The following is a 19,790-nucleotide window of genomic DNA, read 5'->3' as shown; positions in this document are numbered from 1 at the left end:
CCGACGGTTACTAGCTTACATGAAAAGCCTTCTGTCCACTCTCAAGAGGAGTGTACTGGCTAGTTGTGTCTTGTAATATGCTGCTAGCTAGCCTTCTATTTCGGGTGTCAGATATGAAAAACCCACCATGCTTCATCTCCTACTGTGTCTATATCTGCACAAGAAATTAATAAACCCTACAAAGAACTGAAAGAGAAGTCAGATGGCAACTTTAAGTTGCTCCCCCTTGAGTTTTCTGCTGCTAGCAGCTCTTGTTTCCACCTTGTTTTTTGTCTGCTTAGCTCCCTTCAATTACCAAATTATCAAAGTTTCTGGCAGTTTGTCGTCTTTTTATACATATAATTATACTTTTGAAAGGCTTCAACCTCTTCCCTCTCCAGTTGCACTGCAACCACCACCAAATACCACTGTTGGAGATGATCAAGAAATCACAAATTGGAGGAACAATGTAAAGCTTGTTTAATTATCTTTTTTACATCCACGCATGCATGGATAGCACAAAAATGTTTTTTCCTCCTCTCCTTTACGTTTAAAAATAGATTTCTTGATTTTATCTCTGGTGTTATGAACAGGGAAAGATTTCTGAAAGGCTTCAACCATCACCATCACCATCACCAATTTCATTGCCAGTGCAGAACAGTTCTGTAGTTTTTAGCGCCCCCGGCATTCCAGTAATTACCAGGCATGAAAAGGTGAGCCTGGTTAATTAACTTTCACTGAATATATCGAATATATGGTTTCTTGTTTTCTTGATTTGTGTGTGTGTTTTTCTGGGAAGAAAATTAAGACAGGTTTTGAGAGAATTGAAGAAGGCTTAGCTATAGCAAGAGCAGCTATTTACAAAGCAATTCGGTCGCAAAACTCTTCATCATACAAGAAGGGGAGCTACGTTCCCAGAGGAGCCATGTACAGAAACCAATATGCTTTTCATCAGTTAAGTTCCAATGATACTATTTAATTTATTTCTATTATTTTCTTACTTGATATTATTAGCAGTTGCTTCACAAAGGTGGGATCTGAATTCAAAACTTCATAATTCTCGCTTTGCAGCAACAATTGGTACTTTGAAAAGCTGTTTTCGTTTCTAAGATTTCCCTGCACTGCATAAATTCCCCTCGTCACTAGAATTTCCTTCATGTGATCTTAATTATTTCGAGTGGCACTCTTGGCCCCATATTGCCTATCTTACAGAAGTGGAAACAGCTTCTCTCCTTTTTCTACTTTATAGGATTGATCATGCGTGCCAGTATTGATTTTATTTTCCCAGGGTCATGATATTGATTTTAATTTAGTCATTAATTACCTCATTTCTAAACCGATTACTGAAATTAGTTTATGGCAAGTGCTTAATTGTTGTGGGTCATGCAGCCGGTCACCATCCTGCCTTTGTCCTGAACAGTAGCTAATATCCCTTGCCTTCTTACACGTTTTATAAAACAATGGAAGTACGAAACCTCCTTCGATTGGCTGTACTTTTGTTAAAAATGCTGGGCATACGCTTTCAATTTTATACTGGATTTGAGGTTGTGTGTGGATGTGAGAAGAAAAGGGGAAGGCAAGATATTGGATAAACCGATCAATTTCACAAATGAAACAAACTCTCTTTAGTGCCATACAGTCATACCGCCATTAATTACACGATCTCCGTGGAAGAAATTAGACGTTGACACTACATGCCAGGAGTTGGCCCAGAGTTTTGTCGTCCAGTCAAAAAATCAACCTTGTCAAGTTGCTTGCATGGTCCTAGTAATGATATTCCAAGTTTATGGATACAATGGGGGAGGGCTGGAAACAATGCTTTGGGATTTTAAGCTTTGGATTGTGGCTGAAATACAAAATGGATGAAAATTAATTTTTTTTATCGTTTTAATGTAGTATTATTAAAAATATATTTTAAAAAAAAATACATGAAGTACTTTTATTGTGTACACTAATAGTAAAGAATAAGTTATCTTTTTCATGAGCACTCCACCAATGAGATTGTAACCTGTAGGTGTTCGAATCTTCTTATTCTTTTATTTATTTTAAATATTGAGAGATTTTTTTTATTGATTTTCACACATACGAAGATTAGTTTTATTTTTCTAATCAATAAAATACTATTAAGAGTTTTTATAAGTGTTTATACATGAGATGGTAAAGACGGATAATTAAGATGCGAAATCACTGTGTTTTGCAGTAGAATAATAAAGCTTCAAATGAATTTTATGGTTAATTAGTTTATCCTGGGGAGTTTATTATTATTATTAATTATTAGATAATATTCTATAGGGCCAGAGCTTTCATAATACAATTTATTCAACGAAGGGGACGTTTTATTATAACCACAACAATATATGCCTTGTCTCCATCTAATTGTCGAAGAATAATTGAGAGATTTTTAATAAGGCTTCGGTGTGATTGAATAAAAACGAACAGAAATTAGTGCAAAAAAAAAAAAGCTACAGAAAATCTTCTTTTCTGCTGGCCCAATATGATGGATTGCCTGAAAATCAAACGTGATCAATACGTACAAGAAATTAGAGACAAGTATATATATATATTTGTGAGTGTGTTTCTTTGAAATAAATAAATAAAAAATAGTCGTGTTTTCTTACAAAGCGACTAACAATATTTACAAATAACGAAATAATTTTATTCAGGAGTTACGAAGAAATGGAGAAAAGATTCAAGGTGTGGATTTACAAGGAAGGGGAGCTACCAGTCGTCCATGGTGGGCCAGTGAACGACATCTACAGCATTGAAGGGCAGTTTCTTGATGAAATTGAGAGCGGCAAAAGCCAGTTTATTGCTCGCCATCCTGAGGAAGCACAGGCTTTTCTACTCCCCGTGAGTGTGGCCCATATCATCCACTACGTCTACAGGCCTCTGATCACCTTCTCTCGAGATCAACTCCAGCGTTTGGTCACAGATTATGTTCGTGTTATAGCTGATAAGCACCCTTACTGGAATAGAACCCACGGAGCTGATCACTTCTCCGTTTCTTGCCATGATTGGGTATGCCAGACAAACAAACCTTTTTTTTTTTTCTCGCTTACCAGTTTTCATTCTCAGAATATATATATATATATAACCCTTTTTTTGTGTGTGTTTCAAGAGTATTTTTGAACAAATAACCCCTTTTTTTTGTGTGTTTCAAGAGTATTTTTGAACAAAATTAAAAAAAATATTTTTATTTTTACATATTTTTGAATTATTTTAATAGATATTAATATTAAAAATAAATTAAAAAATAAAAAACATATTACTTAATGCATTTTCAAAAAAACAACTACAATATAATATCAAACATGCTCACTAACGGATAATTTCCATAGCTTAATTAATATCTTACCATCAAAGTTGTTAAAAGACGAGCACAACAACTAATTATAATATATCCAATCTTAATTAATATAACCAGCATCAACAAGAACCTTCTCCTTCTTACCTTAAATAGAGTTGAGGTTTATCTAACTTTGGGTAAAAATCCAATCTTATTTTGGCAAAATTATATGCATCTTATCATGGTATTGTGGATTTTTTTTAAAGTGAAACATAAACTAATTGATTATACATTCAAAATCTATCACAGGCACCAGATGTTTCAAGGGCCAATCCTGAACTCTTCAAATTCTTCATCAGAGCCCTTTGCAATGCCAATACATCAGAAGGGTTTCAACCCCAAAGAGATGTTTCCATACCAGAAATCTTCCTTCCTGTTGGCAACCTCGGACCACCCCAGGAACATGCTCAACCCCCGAGTAAGCGTTCAATCCTTGCCTTCTTTGCAGGTGGAGCTCATGGTCATATAAGGAAGATCTTATTGGAACGTTGGAAAGAAAAAGATGATGAGATTCAAGTTCATGAGTACCTTACTCAAAGGAGAGAAAAAAACAATAATCTTTACTTTGAATTAATGGGTCAAAGCAAGTTTTGCTTGTGCCCAAGCGGGCATGAAGTAGCAAGTCCTAGAGTGGTAACAGCAATTCAATTGGGATGTGTTCCTGTTACCATCTCCGATAACTATTCATTGCCATTTAGTGATGTTCTTGATTGGAGCAAGTTCTCTGTTGACATTCCGTCAGAAAAGATACCTGATATTAAAATAATTTTGAAAGGAATTTCGGTTCGACGGTATCTTACAATGCAAAGAAGAGTGATGCAAATTCGAAGACATTTCACGTTGAATCGACCTGCTCAGCCATATGATATGCTTCATATGATACTTCATTCTGTGTGGTTAAGGAGGCTTAATGTCAAGCTTCCATGATTAATTTGATCAAAGGACTCGAAACCCCTTTTCTTTTTTTGTACATGTCATGTCATACCCCTTTTTAAATTGGTTAAATCTTTTCATTCCATTTGTGCCATAACTTTCTTTTGGAGGCTATTGTCATCCACATAAGGCATGACATAAGCATCACTTGTAAATTTATTAGAGAAACTCTATTGGTTGTTGAAGTATTTGAAAGAGGTTTGTTCTTCCTATTCTCTGTCATTCGAAAGAAATCAAATTCATTAATATTATTTTTTTAGTTTATATAGTTGTAATATTTGCTTAAGGAATTATTTTTTTAGTTGTGTTCTCGCTTGAAGACTAAAGGCAAAACAACATAGCAAAATGAATTTATTTGTGTTTTCACTGAGAAAATCATTTTATAACTATGCATGATATTCAGAACATGGATTTTCGAACCATAGCTTACAAAGATATCACTACATTCTTTCTTTGTCAAGGAAGGAAAGAAACAGTTGTGCTCCAAACTTCTGTCAATGTATGCAAAGCATGCTCTCTCTCGAATTTTTACTTTTGTGATTTGTTATATATAATTCTTTTTAATTGTGATGGATGATGATGTAGCTCGGGGTCTGTTTAAAATTACAAAGGATGAGTTTCTAGGACCTCCTTTCAATGTATCATATCTATCTCTATTTAAATGATTTTTTTTATTTATTTGGATATCTGGGTCAGCTTGCGTGCACCACGACAAATTACATGACTCACCGAACATCTTGCAAGTCTAGTGAGCATGTAAGTCACCACAGGGGTAACAAGCGTGCACAATAAAGTTCGAACCCAGGTGCAGAAGAAAGGAACGAGTCCCTCCCACCGTTGAGCTAACACCTCAAATGCCCATTTAAATGATTTTTGTTCATACAAGAAGCAGCATGATACTTATAGCACAACCATATACAAATATATCATACATTAGTGTTGCTAGGTCTTTTCAATTGCCGTTATGTTTTAGGGCTTTTTGTTGTTTTCCTTAATTCACAGTCCTTACTAAAAATCCAAGTTATTGTCTAACCATTCAAGGAATTAGATTAATCAGCATATATTTTTGTCTATGTTAACCAGTTTCTTTGTGGGAAATTGGAAATATAGTCTTAGAGTTTTGTCTTCCATTATCTTGAACCCCCTATTAAATAAAGGATCTGATGCTGAGAAATTCTAGATAAGTAGAATGAGATTGTTTTCATGATAATTCATCTAATGCTTTGCTTGTTGGAGATTCCAGACTGCTGATGTTCTGATAGTTGCTTATTGAAGGCTAAGCACACTAATACAATATTTAATGTGGTTCAGCAAACTGCCTACATCCACGAGAGAAGTCGATGTTATTAAAGATAGATAGAGAAAGAGTTATAACACAAATGGAGAAGAAGGATCATTTCATTCAAACTCTACTCCCATTACTCTCACACACACTGCTGCACATTAAAGTAGGGTTGCTGCCCTTGGCAACTCCTTCTTTTCTTTTCTTCTCTTCTCTTCTCTTCTCTTCACTTCACTTTCTAACTCTCTCTCTCATTTTGCTTTCAAATAATAACTTTATTTATAAGCATCAATGGTAAGACAAGGGGCCATAAATCATAGCATAAATAATGACAGTATAAAGATTGCACCATTTTTGTTAATGGTTGGTGAAACTACCATTATAGTATTTTGACAATGACAACCCTACTTCTTAAAATAAGTTGTATAAGTTGTTGTCTCCCAACACTGCCTACCTTGTATCTTTTGGGCAAGATCACTGGAAATAGCTCCAAACTGGCCTCTGCACATGTATGGAACACCAATGAGTACACAACAATCTTTTGAACAGTTTGTGTCATCATCCTTATTTCAGAGTTTTTTTGCCTGACAGTTTCACTTTAGATCTGCAAATATGTTTTTCCATGAACTTGGTCTTGTTCATTGACTGTCAAGTGAAATTGGGTGTTGAATTATTTTGCTATCTGAGGATGGCATTTAAGTTATATGGCATGCCAACTGGAAATCTCAATCCTATATGATATGAGAGAATGTTATTAATTTGAGAATTGAGATGATTAAGGCAACTGTTATAGTACCACGATCAAAATACTAGCCAAGGAAAGGGTTTCCTCTGCTGTGATTGTTTTTTTTTCTTGTCATCTTCATTATTATTAACAATCGAATTTTACTTTGATAGCATTTAAATTTCTTGATGCAGCTTAGCACAGAAAAGCCATTACTGTATATTTTAAACAGAACAGACAGGATTGTGAAGTTACACGACTTTCCAGAATCTTACAATGTTTTGTTCTAGGCTTGATGGGTTAGAAGTGACAATTGTTTCTCTGTTCAAACCAATTTTAAGAAACTAATGCTGTTAATGTCTCTATTTTTACATATACTGATTAATACTTTGTTCACATTAACATCATTTTTATTCTGGGATCACATTTTTTTTGGACAATTTAAATTTGAATAACAATTAACATGATTTAAAAATCCAAAAGTGTCATTTAGAAAATCCTTTAACTTAATTTAAAAGCAATTAACAACATAAAATAACATACACCCAAACATTCTTCTTACATGTAATTTAAATAACAAACAATAATAATAATATTGGAGTTAGGTAAATAATTAATTTAATTTTTTTTAAAATTAACTCGTTTTACCAAATTTAATATTATTATCAAAAGATTCCCTATCTTTTTAATAATTTTTTAATATTAAAAAAACAATTGATCCCATCTACATCAAAATGCGGGCCAATGTACAAATGTCTTTTAAGGGAAAAAGAAAAAAAGCAAAAGAAAAAGGTCCGTTGGTGTTTCAGTAACTCCTTCGCAGTCCTGCTTGGGCACAAATCGACCAAAATGGTACAAATCAGATCTGTCGATGTACCCTCTCCTCCCAAATGGTGATTCAGATTTTGAGCTTGAATTTTTCTAAAAACAAGACAAAAGGATCCCACAACGGGAAAAAAAAATCACCAATGGTCCTCTTACTTTAAATCTTTGGTTATATCAACCCTTCACAAGATTTTAATCCTAATTGACTATTCTAGCGTTGATTTTGACTAATTTTATTTTTTTCCTTCCCTCCTTTAGTGATGAAGTTAGCTGATTAAAATTGCTAGCTGACTCACATAAAAGAACAAATCATGCCACATATATGGGTTGTAATAAAAAGAAAATTAAATGATGTCACATGTGTCTTCAGTCTTCTACAAGTAACGTAGATTGAGCAGGAGAAATGACGTGGATATTTATTTTTTGGGATTCTATGAAGTGTTTTAAATTTTATTTTTTAAAAATCTATTTAGTTTTTTATTTAATATGTATATATTTCAGTGTTTACATTTACCAAATTATTTCTTATCATTGACAGAGATTGATGAGTGAATTAAAATAGGCTAAAATTGATAGTAGAATGATCAATTTGGGTGAAAACTTTGAGTAAGGGTCAGTTTGACAAACAATTAAAGTCCGAGGGCCTTTTTGCCGTTAGTTTGTTGCTTCGATTGCTTGCTGCTTGGCATGGTTAAATCGAATGACAAGTCCAGCTCTACATTCAATCATCAATAAAAATCCACTGCTAGTCTTTGATGAACTTATGAAGATCCCCCACCATGCTTATAGACTTCTGTCTCCGTGATCAGTACAAGATAAAAAAGCAAGTACTGAAAGAGTAGGAGAGGCAATGGCAACTTTTCTTAGCTCTCCCATAAATTGTCTACTGCAATCAGCTTTTCTTTCCACTTTGCTTCTCATCTGCTTATCTCCCTTTTACCAGCCTATAAATATTTCCAGCCGTTTGTCTTCTTTTTATACGCCTAATTTTCAACCTGATCCATCAACAATTCTGCTGCTACCACCACCAAACACCACTCTTGGAGTTGGCCAGCATGCGCAAATCACTTGGAAGATCAAAGTAAGCCCTTTTGATGAAAGGCTCCGACCATCACGTTCACCTGTTCTATTGGCAGTACAGAATATTACAGTAAGTTTTAGCCCCAGATTTCCAGCGGTTGCAAGGCATGAGAGAGTGAGCCTGAGTTGCGATTCCCTTTTTGGTTATTGATTTATTTATTTATTTTGTTGGCAGAAAATCAAGACGGGTTTTGAGAGAATTGAAGATGGTTTAGCAAGAGCAAGAGATGCCATTTTGAGAGCAATACGGTCAAGGAACTCCTCATCATACAAGAAGGGAAGTTACATACCTAGAGGAGTCATCTACAGAAATCAATATGCTTTTCATCAGTTAAGTTTGGAGTAGAGATCTCTGTCTTTGCACTTTTTGCAGTAATATTTTCGCTTACAAGATTTCACTCCACTGCACTGTTCTTTTTTTCCTCGACAGTAACATTAATGCTTTATTGGTTTTTAAATTGGCGAGCTGTCTTGCCCCTCTTACAGCCCTCTTTCAGATGCCTGCATATTTAGTAAAAGTTACAGCTTGCCAATGAGAGGTCTCAGGTCTCAACCACCCCAATGAGACCTCAACTTGGCATTCACTATACCACATTACCAAATCTGTGCAAGACTCTAGCTATGGTGGAAAAATCATGCCACAAGTTGGCCAAGAATTAGGAAATTATTCCAAGAATCTGATTTTTTTGAAAAAACTGGGGACCTAGGGCCACTGCAGCCGCCGCCCTCAATTCGTCCCTGACTGGGACTTTTTGTAATCACTATTTGTGCTGGTTCAAGAACAATAATTTAGATTTGAGAAATATTTATTTTTTCGGATCACTAATAATTGAGAGATACTGCTATGAAGACAGACAAATAACCTGTGCCAAAACAAAGTTGGTTGTGTTGCCCCATATTGTTTATTGCTTGGACTTTTGTCACCAGACAGGAGATAAACCAAACGTACAAGAAATAAGAAAAAAAAAACTAAATAAATTAATCTGCAATTATTTTTCTTATTATATATATTAATTAGTTTTTATTCAGGAGTCACACAGAGATGGAGAAAAGATTCAAGATATGGGTCTATAAGGAAGGAGAACTACCTGTTCTCCATGGTGGACCGGTAAACAACATCTATAGCGTTGAAGGTCAATTTCTTGATGAAATAGAGAGGGGCAAAAGCCACTTTATTGCTCGCCATCCTGACGAAGCACATGCATTTCTTCTCCCTTTAAGCGTGGCCTATATCATGCACTATATCTATAAACCTCGCGTGACCATCTCTCGCCACCATCTACAAACCTTGGTCACAGATTATGTTCGTGTTATAGCTGATAAGTACACTTACTGGAACAGAACCAATGGAGCTGACCATTTCTCAATTTCTTGCCATGATTGGGTAAGGAAAGCTAACTTCATTTATGGCTATATATATATATGTGTGTGTGTGTGTGTGTGTGTGTGTGTAATTTCCACTAGCGCTATCATCTAGGACTCGAATCCTGTAGAAGGGTTGAAGAAGAAGAAAAATTGTGAATCCATTAAATAGTTCGTCAGTAAGAGAGAGCTGTTTGAGACCTGATCGAAAAGGAACTTATTCTGTGTATTTTGACAAGCTATACTAATTATTAGAGTGGATGTTACATGAAAGCTAATCCTATAATAATTTGGAATTGTTATCCTAGGGGCCAGATATCTCAAGAGCCAATCCTGAACTCTTCAAGTATTTTATTAGAGCTCTTTGCAATGCTAATACATCAGAAGGGTTCCAGCCCCAAAGAGATGTCTCGGTGCCAGAAATCTTCCTTCATGTTGGCAAGCTTGGACTGCCACGTGAAGGCGCCCAGCCCCCAAGTAAGCGTCCAATCCTTGCCTTCTTCGCCGGCGGAGCTCATGGTCGCATAAGGAAGGTCCTGTTAAAACGGTGGAAAGACAAGGATGATGAAATTCAAGTCCACGAGTACGTCACTCAAAGGAAGAAAAATAATATTCTTTACTTCAAATTAATGGGACAAAGCAAGTTTTGCTTGTGCCCAAGTGGGCATGAAGTAGCAAGTCCTAGAGTGGTAACGGCGATTCAATTAGGGTGTGTTCCTGTGATTATTTCCGATAACTATTCGTTGCCATTTAGTGATGTTCTTGACTGGAGCAAGTTCTCCGTAAACATTCCGTCGGAGAAGATACAGGAAATCAAAACAATTTTAAAAAGGATTTCGCATAAAAGATACCTTACAATGCAGAGAAATGTGATCCAAGCACAGAGACATTTTACATTGAATCGACCGGCAAAGCCATATGATATGATTCATATGATACTTCATTCGATATGGTTAAGGAGGCTTAATCATAGGATGCCATAGACATTGTTATTTGATTGAAGATTTACCAAGTCAAGTCATTTCATTTCAGTCTTAGTTATGATCCTTTTCCATTGTGTGTGAATGTGACAAATACAGTAGTTTTGATATATTTTTATCTCTCACAGTCCATATAACATGATGGATCATACGAATTAAGCAGCGATGTGCTGTGAGAAACTCTGCTCTGCTCGATAAACAGATATGAAAACACAGTTTAGAGGTAATACCCTCAGTTACCACAGTTTGATAAAAAAGGATAATGCATATGCGCCTAGAACACTGTCTATAATGGCAACTGAGTGGAAGACCGAATCATAAAAATAAAAATTGTTATGTTAACTCATCCAACTAATAACAATAAAAAAAAATGGATGGATCCTAAACGATGATTTATGAATTCTGGTTTGCAGCCTAGTTAAAATAACTAGAAGTTAACTTACTAATTTTTTTGATATAAAGCTTATTTTAGATTTTTCTTTCTGTGTTTTAAGGGTTATTTTTAATTTTTTTTAAAAAACTTGGATTGAATCAATTCCAATAAGATGGATCAAATACACATAGCTTATAGAGAATCAACTTAGTAATTTACCAATATAAATTTTAATTTTTTTTTGTCAAAATAACTTCGTTTTAAGTTTTTTTATTTTATTTTAAAAAGCTTAGACCAATTAGATCCTAGGATAGGTAAGTCTTAATTTATATAGGATAGTAAATTTAGTAATCAATGAGGCTTAACCTGATTTTTTTTTTAAATAATAATTTCATTTTTTTTTCTTTTAAGAAAGCTTGGACCGGGTTAACCCGGGACATGATGAAAATACCTATGGTTTATACTTTATAGAGAGCCAATGAAGGACAATGGAAAAGGGAAGCAGCAAGAAGACTAAATTAAGACAAACGTAAGAGTATGAGGACCAAGTGCACAATTAAGTACAAAGTCCAAACCGAGACAAGTGCCCTAAACCAGTAACCCTCCTCCTCCATTCTTTTACTTATAGACGCGCACTGTCCCTCGAGATTCTCGCTCTTGGAATCAAAACATCGAACTCAAAAACTCTCTTACTCTCTCTGACATCAAGGAGAGCTTAAACATTCATCAGCGGACTGGAAGAGCACAGGGCAAGCATCGATGGACCGTCACGCGCTGCATCAACCCTCCTCTTCCTCATCAATTCCTGCAACTGCAAACACTATCTGGGCTGACGCGTCTTCTCTCCTTGAAGCGGCTTGTAAAGGTCTCCGATTTAGCTACTCCTTTTCGACTTCCTAAAACTCTATTTTTATTTTATCGCATTTGAAATAGTAAAATATTAATCTAAGCTATTTCTTTTATTTTTGTGATTTGAGCTCTCATTTTTTTATTATCAAGCATTATCTAACAAAATCAATTAGTGCAAAACTTATAATGCAACTCTTTTTTTAATGATTAATTTCAATTAAAATAATGATTTGTAACAGATTTACGCGATGGCGAGCTAATTCACGGTGAGAATTTCAATCTTTACGCTGCAATGTCTGCTTTAGAGGTAACTTGATACATTTTCATTTTCAATACGGTATTTATTTATGTGTTTAGTGTTTTTTTTGGCTTAAATTTGTGTATTAATTGATTTTGTTAGATAATGGACCCGAAGATGGATTCTGGTATCGTCAACAGGTACTGTTCTGTTGATGAAGCAATCGAAGACGGTGTGGCGCCTGTGCCTATTAGCTCTGACAAAACCACTGATGTTCAGTGCATGATTGATATCATGGACCATCTCTTGACGTGTGAGGTATTGTGGAGTTAATTCTAATAAGAGGTTTAATTTCCTTTAGTGACGCATAAATTTAGCGGGATCAAGAGCATTTTATCACAATTGAATGTGGAAGTTGTATGAGTACCACCTGGCAGTTGCATTTTTAACTGAAAGAAAGAAACCTTTTTATAATTCGTTTTGTATTAAAATTTCTCTCAAACATCTACTATACTCCCTTTTCCCTACCGCATATAGTTTTTCAACATTTCTCTTTATCCAATTCTCACTTGCCCTGTTTGTGATGAAAAAGTGAAATCTTTGATGAAAAATGTACTTCTTTATTTGCACATGCATGCACTGGAATTTGCATGCATTACTAATTACACATGTCTAATGTACAAATATGAGTGAATGTGGGTGTTGTTTCTTTTCTTTTCCTTGTAGCTGATACATCATCAGCAGCCCTGGTCCTGGACTTTGGTTCAATAGGTGGGCTGGAGTGGGGCAAATCCTAAATTGAGTTCTTATCAGTAATACAAAAATGTTTCTAAACAATTATCTTTTCATGGAAGGCAACATGGCACAAGGGTCACTCATTGGCACAAACTGTTTTTTCCTGCGCTTACCTTCTGAGACCAGAGAGGACAACACCACATGCCCTACTGCATTCTTATTGCAAAGTCATACGTGCAACTTGCAAGGCAGTGATTTCAGTTGTCTCAGATGCACGTACTCATGAAGTAAAGTATTCCAACAGCTCCTTTAACCTCTGTTTATTTTGTATCATTAATTTTTTGCTTCTTTTTTTTTTCATTATCATGCATGATTGCTATCTTAATATTAAATGTTATGATCATTCTAATTGCAAGACATGCTCATACTTGGCTTTTTTTTTATTGTTTCTTGCACATGTTTTGTATAAAATGATTTACAAATTGGTTATTTGGCAGGAAGAGGATCTTTTTACAATGGCTTATGGCCTTCCCCTGAGCAGGGATGGAGATGAAAGGTGCTTGTCATTGTTAAATGCTGTTGAAGAGAATATTTCTCGCCAACTACGAGCTTGTAAAGCCCCTTCATCCAAAAGAAAACCGTTAGAGGGTATTTATCTGATAACATATTTAATTTTAACAGGGGCATTGCATATCAACATTGAGAAGGATTGGATGAAACAAGCACTCAAAGTAAAAAAATTTCACAAGGGCCGCATATTTATGTTTATTGGATGAAACAAGCACTCAAAGTAAAAAGGGCCGCATATTTATGTTGTTAGGATAGAGGGGGTGATCTTTGAATTGTTTTGAAAGTATATTTGGAAAGCTTGATCTCATCTACTTTTTGCATAACTTAATATGTAAAATTGTGACTTTCACATCAATTGCACTGGTTTCATAAAAGAGAAGGTTGTGTTTTGTTACCATTCATATTTCCACGCTATCTTTTAGTGCTTGGCAAGATGTATCAACGTATTTCTCTTAATTAATATGGTGATTTTGTTGATGCAGATATAGAGCCTTTACAACCTAATCCTGATCTGGAAGAAGGCTACTGCAAAGCATTGTTATGCCGCTTACGCTTTCGTAAGGTCTTATCCTGTGTTTGCTCTAAAATGAGTGTTGTAGTGAATATGGGTTCTGTCTATGCTTAATTTTCTGTTCTTTCATAATGTTTGCTCATATCCTGAATGTTCATTGGATTTATTTCTTTTCTAATTGAGATCACAAATTTAGTTAGATTGGCTTGTAGCTACATAGAGGATTCTGGAGTTATTGAATGCCAAAATTTATCAAGGAGTCAGGATTTAAAACACCTGCTTTGATTTCTGGTTAAAAAAACCTCATGCTGTTGAAAACAAATGATGAAGTTTTCATTTTGACAGTCACTTTTGAAAGACTTAAATATTGTCTGCAACATTAGGGTTTTCTTTTCCTTACTTCAATGTTGGGGAATCAGTGATATGGTTTATAATTGGATATTTCTTCCTTTCTACTCATCAATTATCTACGTTTTCTTGTTTCTCCTGGCTGATATTACTATAACACACTATCTTGGATTTCCAAGTATGCCTCTTCTTTTATATCTTCTCTATCCTTTTCTCACTTTCAGAAAATATGGTCGTCCATGAGTCAACTTCATTTGTTTTTTTATTTGGTTCTATGTGCTTAAGCTTTGCAGCATCTTGCACTTGTCTTTTGTGGTATGTCTTGTATTTATTTTGACCATCTTTCCCTTGCTTTCAGCACTTTTTCCATGTTTTAACCTGCATGAGGCGACCTCAAGGAAGAGGTCTAGAGTTGGCAAGAAAACATATAGCTTCCTGCATTTCAGAGCTGGGAATAATTCTTAAATCAGAAGAATTCCTAATGTCTAATGCCTATGGAACTTGTGAAGATGGTACAGAAGATAGAACAACTGCTTCTGGCCATCAAGCTATTGGGTTTGATGCTAGTTTAAACAGCAGAATTTCAGCCCCAACTCCACCACGTTCAATTAAAATTCTTAGTTGGAAAAAGGTTAGAACTTGATGGTTAGTAGTGTGGTGATTCTTCATTTCATATTCATTAATGTTTTTATCTTTCTGTTCTGCCAGGCCATTGAGTATTTTGAAAAACTTCTTCATGATCTAGATATTATATGTTCATACCCACTGGACCCTTCTTTGGAAGATCTTTTGCGCTTTGTGGCTCAATTTCAAAAAGCACAGCCTGATTTGGTTGCAAGAGCACATCTCCAGGTTATTTTGACTTTTTCCACGCTATCTCTCTGATTATTAGAATGGCTGCTACTGGGTTGCTTCCTTGTTTATGAATTCCTTAAACTTTTTAATTGATCCAGGTTCTCTTATCATATTGAAAAGAATTATGCACTTCACTTTTTATTAGCCCAGGCCTAGTTATTTTATTTTTTAGCTGAAAAAAAGAAGAAGAATATGGATGTGTTGCCATTTTTCAGTTCTTGAGCCTGTTATGGAATGCTGTATTATTTGTTCCTTGAGTTATGCTTAGTGATTGGCATTCTAATAATCTGTCCTGCTTTGTCTTCCCTTTTTTTTTTTTTATCTAGTTTAACTTGTTCACCATTTTGTACAAGATTCTTTTGGCAGTTACTTATCATTACATTTCTGGACTCTCAAACTTGACAACTTGTAACAGCTTCTGTTGGTTCAAGATGGAAAACTCTACGGGCGGTGTCCTATGTTTTCTCTGATTATTAGAGCTGCACGTCTTCCTGAGGTCTTTCTGCACCATGATATTCAGAAGAATGAATATGTTGTACAGTTAGGACAGGTGAAGACAAGTGTTGTCTTTTTTTATATTCCCTCAGTCTCGAAAGTGACTGCCTTGTAAAGTTTTTCACTAGTTAAAGAAACATTATTTATTACTATATCTCCACTCCCCATTATAAATTTTTGAAGTTGCCTTTCCATTGTAAAAATGACACTTGAAAATAACGTGTTACTAATAATAATAATAACCAAGAAGCAAATTTGAAAAGTCATGACTATCACATATCCTATTTAAATAAATTGAATATCATGAAAAGTGATGGTGGTCAATGCCATGTTATCTTCTAATATTTTTTCAATTATCACATGTGATGCAGTTAGTGATCAATATGCTCAAAATTCTTTGCACAAATGCTGCATGGCAGAGGCGTAAACTCGGAAAGATTTTACAAGATTGGCGTGTTATCTATGTACAGGTTTGTAATCTTCCCTAATGTATTGTCTGCTTTGTTTGCTTGGGTTGTCTGTTTCTGTTCCTGAAGCAAATTTCATTTCAAATGCACCATTTATTTTAATGACAATGCTTTGTAGTATATTTATTGAAGAGATAATTGAATGTTAACCTGTCCTGAACCTAACCATTATTGTGGAAATGAGTAACAATGCTTAACCTAATCAAAGTTGTATAAACTATCATGCAATCTGCCTTGTCTATATAAATTATGAAAGTGTGGCATGTCTCCTTTATTAGTATTTTCTGCTTAAAATTTTGTTTACTTATTTTTCATTTTGGTCTATTTGATGTTTACGGTTACCATGCTTTAAGTGCTGGTTTTGCTATTGCAATGTTGTCTGCTCCTCCACAGCCACTAACCTTAACATCGCCTTATTCTGTTAAGTATCTGGCTATTCAAGATTGATGAGTTTCTTGCAATTTAATGATTTTTATTAACTCTTCAAGACTGAATGTAAATTATATGGTTCCATGTATCTGCTTTCAGAGTTATTTTGGCAGACATCAGATGGTGTTTATTCTTATGTTCTATGTCTGTTTGTTAGCAGATAGAGCTTGCTTTCAGAAAGGAGTTTGGAGAAGGCTCTAGCGTTTCAAATGGCGAGGTATGTTGCTCTCTTGAGCATTTTACTTATTGTTGCACCCAAAAAAGTACCAGTGTATAAAAGGGAATCGGATTCTTAATCATATAAATAATTACAATTTATACATATAAACATACTCATTTAGATTGGTAGATGAATAACTGTGTGTATGGATGAAAGTGAAAGAGTTTGGGAATCAATTTCATTGCCTCAAGATGCTCAGTATTTGTGGTTTCACCATTTGGGTCCTTTATAATACATTTAGAAAAGGGAATTGCCTGAGGGGCTTTACTGTTTGGTTTCATTCTTATATTTATTTTTATTCTTAAAGAGAAAAACAGAAATGCCATAATCATACGCTGCCATTGTGAATAGAACATTGAAATTCAAACATAGCATGATTAGCGTAGCTGTTGAAAGAAAACTAGCATGTATAAAGCTGTTATGAAGTTGTAATTGAACACTGTTAGAAGTTACAGCAGAACTTGACAATACTTGTATGATTAGTTCTATTGCCATTTGGCTTTAACTGAGTACAAAAGAGTGGATTCAGATTTATTTATTTTTTCATTATTGAACTAGATATAAATGGGTATCTGTGAATCTTTTATCTTTGCATTCTAGCAGTTCTGTGTTTCAGTTTCTGTTCACCTAATGTCATAAACTGAGATACTTACTTTACATAGAGTTATTAAATTTATTTGGTTTTGCAGAATGCATCAGCAAGAATATTAAAACACATCCTCATTTGGGTGGAGGAGCAAACTTATTGGATTTCCCATCGATTTCTCGTTCTGGGTTTCGAATTAGAGCTCTATTCTCCCAGTGAATATTGCATGGTGTATTGGTATTTGTATGTTGTTCTGGTCAGGCTTGCAGAGAAAACACATCTGAAGATGACAGTGAGCGATGGCAGTGGTAAGCATGCCTCTACTTCTTGCATGTTTTGTTTTCAAGGATAGAGGCCAGAACTTAGGAGCAAAAACGTTTCTGAAGTATGACAAATTGGAAGCATAAAACTGCACAAAACAATTCTGCTACATTGCCTTGGGGTTTCAGTCTAGGATTTGACTAGATGAGTCTGTCTGTAAATGAGCTGTTGCTTAACATGACACTGACATATGGGTCATTTGCAAAGTTTTCTAGCATTTTCAGATCATTGATTGAACAAAATTGACCTGGTGGGCTGACTGGGCCAGTTCCTCTGAGTGTGGGCAGACTCTTAGTTCCAGGATAATAAAATATTTCTTATATTCTTCATGCAATTGTTTCTTCACTGGTAAATCTCCTTAGCATACACCACCAATTTGTTTCGTTCATGTTCATCTGTCAATCAGCTAAACAAAAGGGAAAGAAAAGAAAGGATTCTCCAAAGGACCTGGCAAGAGACACTAGGATTCCTCCTGCAATCTTGTTTCTTCAATGCCAAATATGTCTTGCTGAAGGACTCACACTGGTACATGTCCTTTTTTAAATACTTGTCTGATATCATATGTCCGTTGCAAGAAAGCTAAACTGATACAAAACTTTTACTCAATTTCTTAAACTGCAATAATATATATGTATATACAACTTCATTCAATTACAATGAATTGAAAAATGTAGAAGTAGAACCTGAAGTCTTGATTCTTTCTTTCAATTTCAACAATCAATCATAGTAATTTTTATGTAGAAGTAGAACCCGAAGTCTTGATTCTTTCTTTCAATTTCAACAATCAATCATAGTAATTTTTATCTTTCTTGTGATGGACCAACAAACATGGGGAGAGGGGGTCTAGTTTATGAGGTTATGCATCCATTCTCGAGAGCTACCTAATCTGATGTTACTGTGGATGGAATTTGTCCTTTTTTCCATTTTATATGCCCTTGCTTCTAGGAAGTTTGATCACTATTTTGCAGGTTTCCAAAGGATTTTTTTATTTATTTTAATCGATATTGTCTTTTTATATATTGTGAATCTGAGAACATATGCCTTCCATCTCTTCAAATAAAATGCGTTTGTTTCACCATTGTCATCTCAATTGCTCTAAAGGACTTGTTCTATTTGTCTAGCTGCTTGCTGCTTTGAGGAATGAACTGATGGTTTTACAATCTCCCAGCCCATTTAATTCTGAACATGAGGTAAAGTGTATATCTTGTGTATATGGTAGTTAATATTATAAAGTGTATCTCTTGTGTATATGGTAGTTAATATTATACCTATAAACAATAAGGCAATGTTTGGTAGATTATCATAGAAAGCCATATGTTTAAAAGAGGAAATAATGGTTGCTCTCTCCACAAACAATGTTAAGCATTAACTGTGTTGCCAAGAAGAATGGTGCCATTCAGATCAATTGATATGCTTGTTGGAAATATGGCATTGCAGAGTGTTGACTGAGATATTATGCTCGTGTTTATTTTAACATCTTTTCTTTGCATTAAAATTGATTCATATGATTGGAGGAGCAAAAAAATTAGCTTAGACATCAGATAAAAAAATATTTCTCGCACATAAGCGGCCACAAGATGGCTCAATGATGTCATTTCTTCTCACACCAAAATTATTTTTATCCAGAGGTTTATACAGCATTTTGAACTTCTACAAAAAGCTTGTATCCCTGATCACATTTCATACCCTTCATTCAAGGAATCAACATCCTGCGCCCGCTTCTCTGTAAGTAGTCTGTGATGATTACTAGTTATCGCTACATGATCTTTTTTTATATAAATCTCAAATGATTTCTCTTTCTGTCTACAGACATTAGTTATGTATAATTATTTCAAGGATGCTCAGAAGATTGCAAAGGAGGTGAGGAATGGTTTTTCCAATGACCCAGACAGATTAGCTGAACTCCGCGTATTGGAGCAGGTTGCAGAACACAATAGTATTGCCCTAAATGTGATTTGCCAGGTCGGAGCTCTTGATCCGTCGCTCAAGGTTTCTTTTGAGTTCATCCACCATCCATGTTTTGCCACTGTCGTTGTCAAGAGATCTTGAAGGTTTATCTTTTAAGGACGGTCAATTTTGAAACACTAGGCACTTTAGCTAGGTGGTATAGCAATTGTAACATTTTTAATTTGTTTCTCTACAAATTCTCTCCATTATTATTATTATTAATATTATTATTTATCATTTTATGTAGATACCATCATCTCCAAAGAGAATAAGTAGAGCATCGTCCATTGTCTATTGCATTCTAACCCCTTTTTTGGGCGGTGGTTTCCTGCTCA

The 19,790-nt window shown here is 35.0% G+C and overlaps 3 protein-coding genes across 6 annotated transcripts; all 3 read left to right on the top strand.

Annotated features, from left to right (window-relative positions):
- Nucleotides 1-4,470, top strand: LOC105122649 (probable glycosyltransferase At5g20260). Of its 2 annotated transcripts, none has more exons than XM_011021896.1 (5): nucleotides 1-448; nucleotides 573-692; nucleotides 788-933; nucleotides 2,643-2,997; nucleotides 3,575-4,470. In XM_011021896.1, the coding sequence occupies exons 1-5, from the start codon at nucleotides 203-205 to the stop codon at nucleotides 4,250-4,252; spliced, it is 1,545 nt and encodes a 514-aa protein (XP_011020198.1). In that variant the 5' UTR covers nucleotides 1-202; the 3' UTR covers nucleotides 4,253-4,470. The 2 variants fall into 2 exon arrangements, with proteins under 2 accessions (XP_011020198.1, XP_011020197.1); XM_011021895.1 differs by having other exon boundaries at nucleotides 779-933.
- Nucleotides 4,471-7,800: 3,330 nt separating this feature from the next.
- On the top strand, nucleotides 7,801-10,691 carry LOC105122650 (probable glycosyltransferase At5g20260). The gene is made up of 4 exons (XM_011021897.1): nucleotides 7,801-8,239; nucleotides 8,345-8,499; nucleotides 9,199-9,553; nucleotides 9,840-10,691. Exons 1-4 carry the CDS (start codon nucleotides 7,940-7,942, stop codon nucleotides 10,512-10,514), a joined length of 1,485 nt encoding a protein of 494 aa, XP_011020199.1. The 5' UTR covers nucleotides 7,801-7,939; the 3' UTR covers nucleotides 10,515-10,691.
- A 762-nt stretch (nucleotides 10,692-11,453) lies between these two features.
- Nucleotides 11,454-19,790, top strand: LOC105122652 (N-alpha-acetyltransferase 35, NatC auxiliary subunit-like). 3 transcript variants are annotated; one of them, XM_011021898.1, is made up of 16 exons: nucleotides 11,462-11,749; nucleotides 11,973-12,040; nucleotides 12,134-12,289; nucleotides 12,826-12,993; nucleotides 13,204-13,354; nucleotides 13,759-13,838; nucleotides 14,494-14,766; nucleotides 14,844-14,987; nucleotides 15,406-15,540; nucleotides 15,857-15,955; nucleotides 16,539-16,598; nucleotides 17,291-17,495; nucleotides 17,915-18,033; nucleotides 18,630-18,698; nucleotides 19,135-19,233; nucleotides 19,318-19,790. In XM_011021898.1, exons 1-16 carry the CDS (start codon nucleotides 11,644-11,646, stop codon nucleotides 19,555-19,557), a joined length of 2,172 nt encoding a protein of 723 aa, XP_011020200.1. In that variant the 5' UTR covers nucleotides 11,462-11,643; the 3' UTR covers nucleotides 19,558-19,790. The 3 variants fall into 3 exon arrangements, with proteins under 3 accessions (XP_011020202.1, XP_011020200.1, XP_011020201.1); XM_011021899.1 differs by having other exon boundaries at nucleotides 11,463-11,749; nucleotides 16,542-16,598; XM_011021900.1 differs by lacking the exons at nucleotides 19,135-19,233; nucleotides 19,318-19,790 and adding an exon at nucleotides 18,761-19,128 and having other exon boundaries at nucleotides 11,454-11,749; nucleotides 18,630-18,723.

Source organism: Populus euphratica, unplaced genomic scaffold (assembly GCF_000495115.2).
Source record: "Populus euphratica unplaced genomic scaffold, PopEup_1.0 scaffold20.1, whole genome shotgun sequence".
NCBI lineage: Eukaryota > Viridiplantae > Streptophyta > Magnoliopsida > Malpighiales > Salicaceae > Populus > Populus euphratica.
Note: the sequence above shows the minus strand (reverse complement) of the source record. Positions and strands in the feature narration are given on the sequence as shown.

What these genes read in the sequence shown, in the direction of transcription:
- LOC105122649 (XM_011021895.1), top strand. Translation starts at nt 203, where the DNA reads ATGGCAACTTTAAGTTGCTCCCCCTTGAGTTTTCTGCTGCTAGCAGCT. An exon ending in TAATTACCAGGCATGAAAAG is followed by an intron (nt 693 to 778) that starts GTGAGCCTGGTT and finishes TTTTCTGGGAAG; the next exon opens with AAAATTAAGACAGGTTTTGA. An exon ending in AACCAATATGCTTTTCATCA is followed by an intron (nt 934 to 2,642) that starts GTTAAGTTCCAA and finishes AATTTTATTCAG; the next exon opens with GAGTTACGAAGAAATGGAGA.
- LOC105122650 (XM_011021897.1), top strand. Translation starts at nt 7,940, where the DNA reads ATGGCAACTTTTCTTAGCTCTCCCATAAATTGTCTACTGCAATCAGCT. An exon ending in TGGCAGTACAGAATATTACA is followed by an intron (nt 8,240 to 8,344) that starts GTAAGTTTTAGC and finishes TTTTGTTGGCAG; the next exon opens with AAAATCAAGACGGGTTTTGA. An exon ending in CAATTTCTTGCCATGATTGG is followed by an intron (nt 9,554 to 9,839) that starts GTAAGGAAAGCT and finishes TTGTTATCCTAG; the next exon opens with GGGCCAGATATCTCAAGAGC.
- LOC105122652 (XM_011021898.1), top strand. Translation starts at nt 11,644, where the DNA reads ATGGACCGTCACGCGCTGCATCAACCCTCCTCTTCCTCATCAATTCCT. An exon ending in CAGATGCACGTACTCATGAA is followed by an intron (nt 12,994 to 13,203) that starts GTAAAGTATTCC and finishes GTTATTTGGCAG; the next exon opens with GAAGAGGATCTTTTTACAAT. An exon ending in CATTTAATTCTGAACATGAG is followed by an intron (nt 18,699 to 19,134) that starts GTAAAGTGTATA and finishes ATTTTTATCCAG; the next exon opens with AGGTTTATACAGCATTTTGA.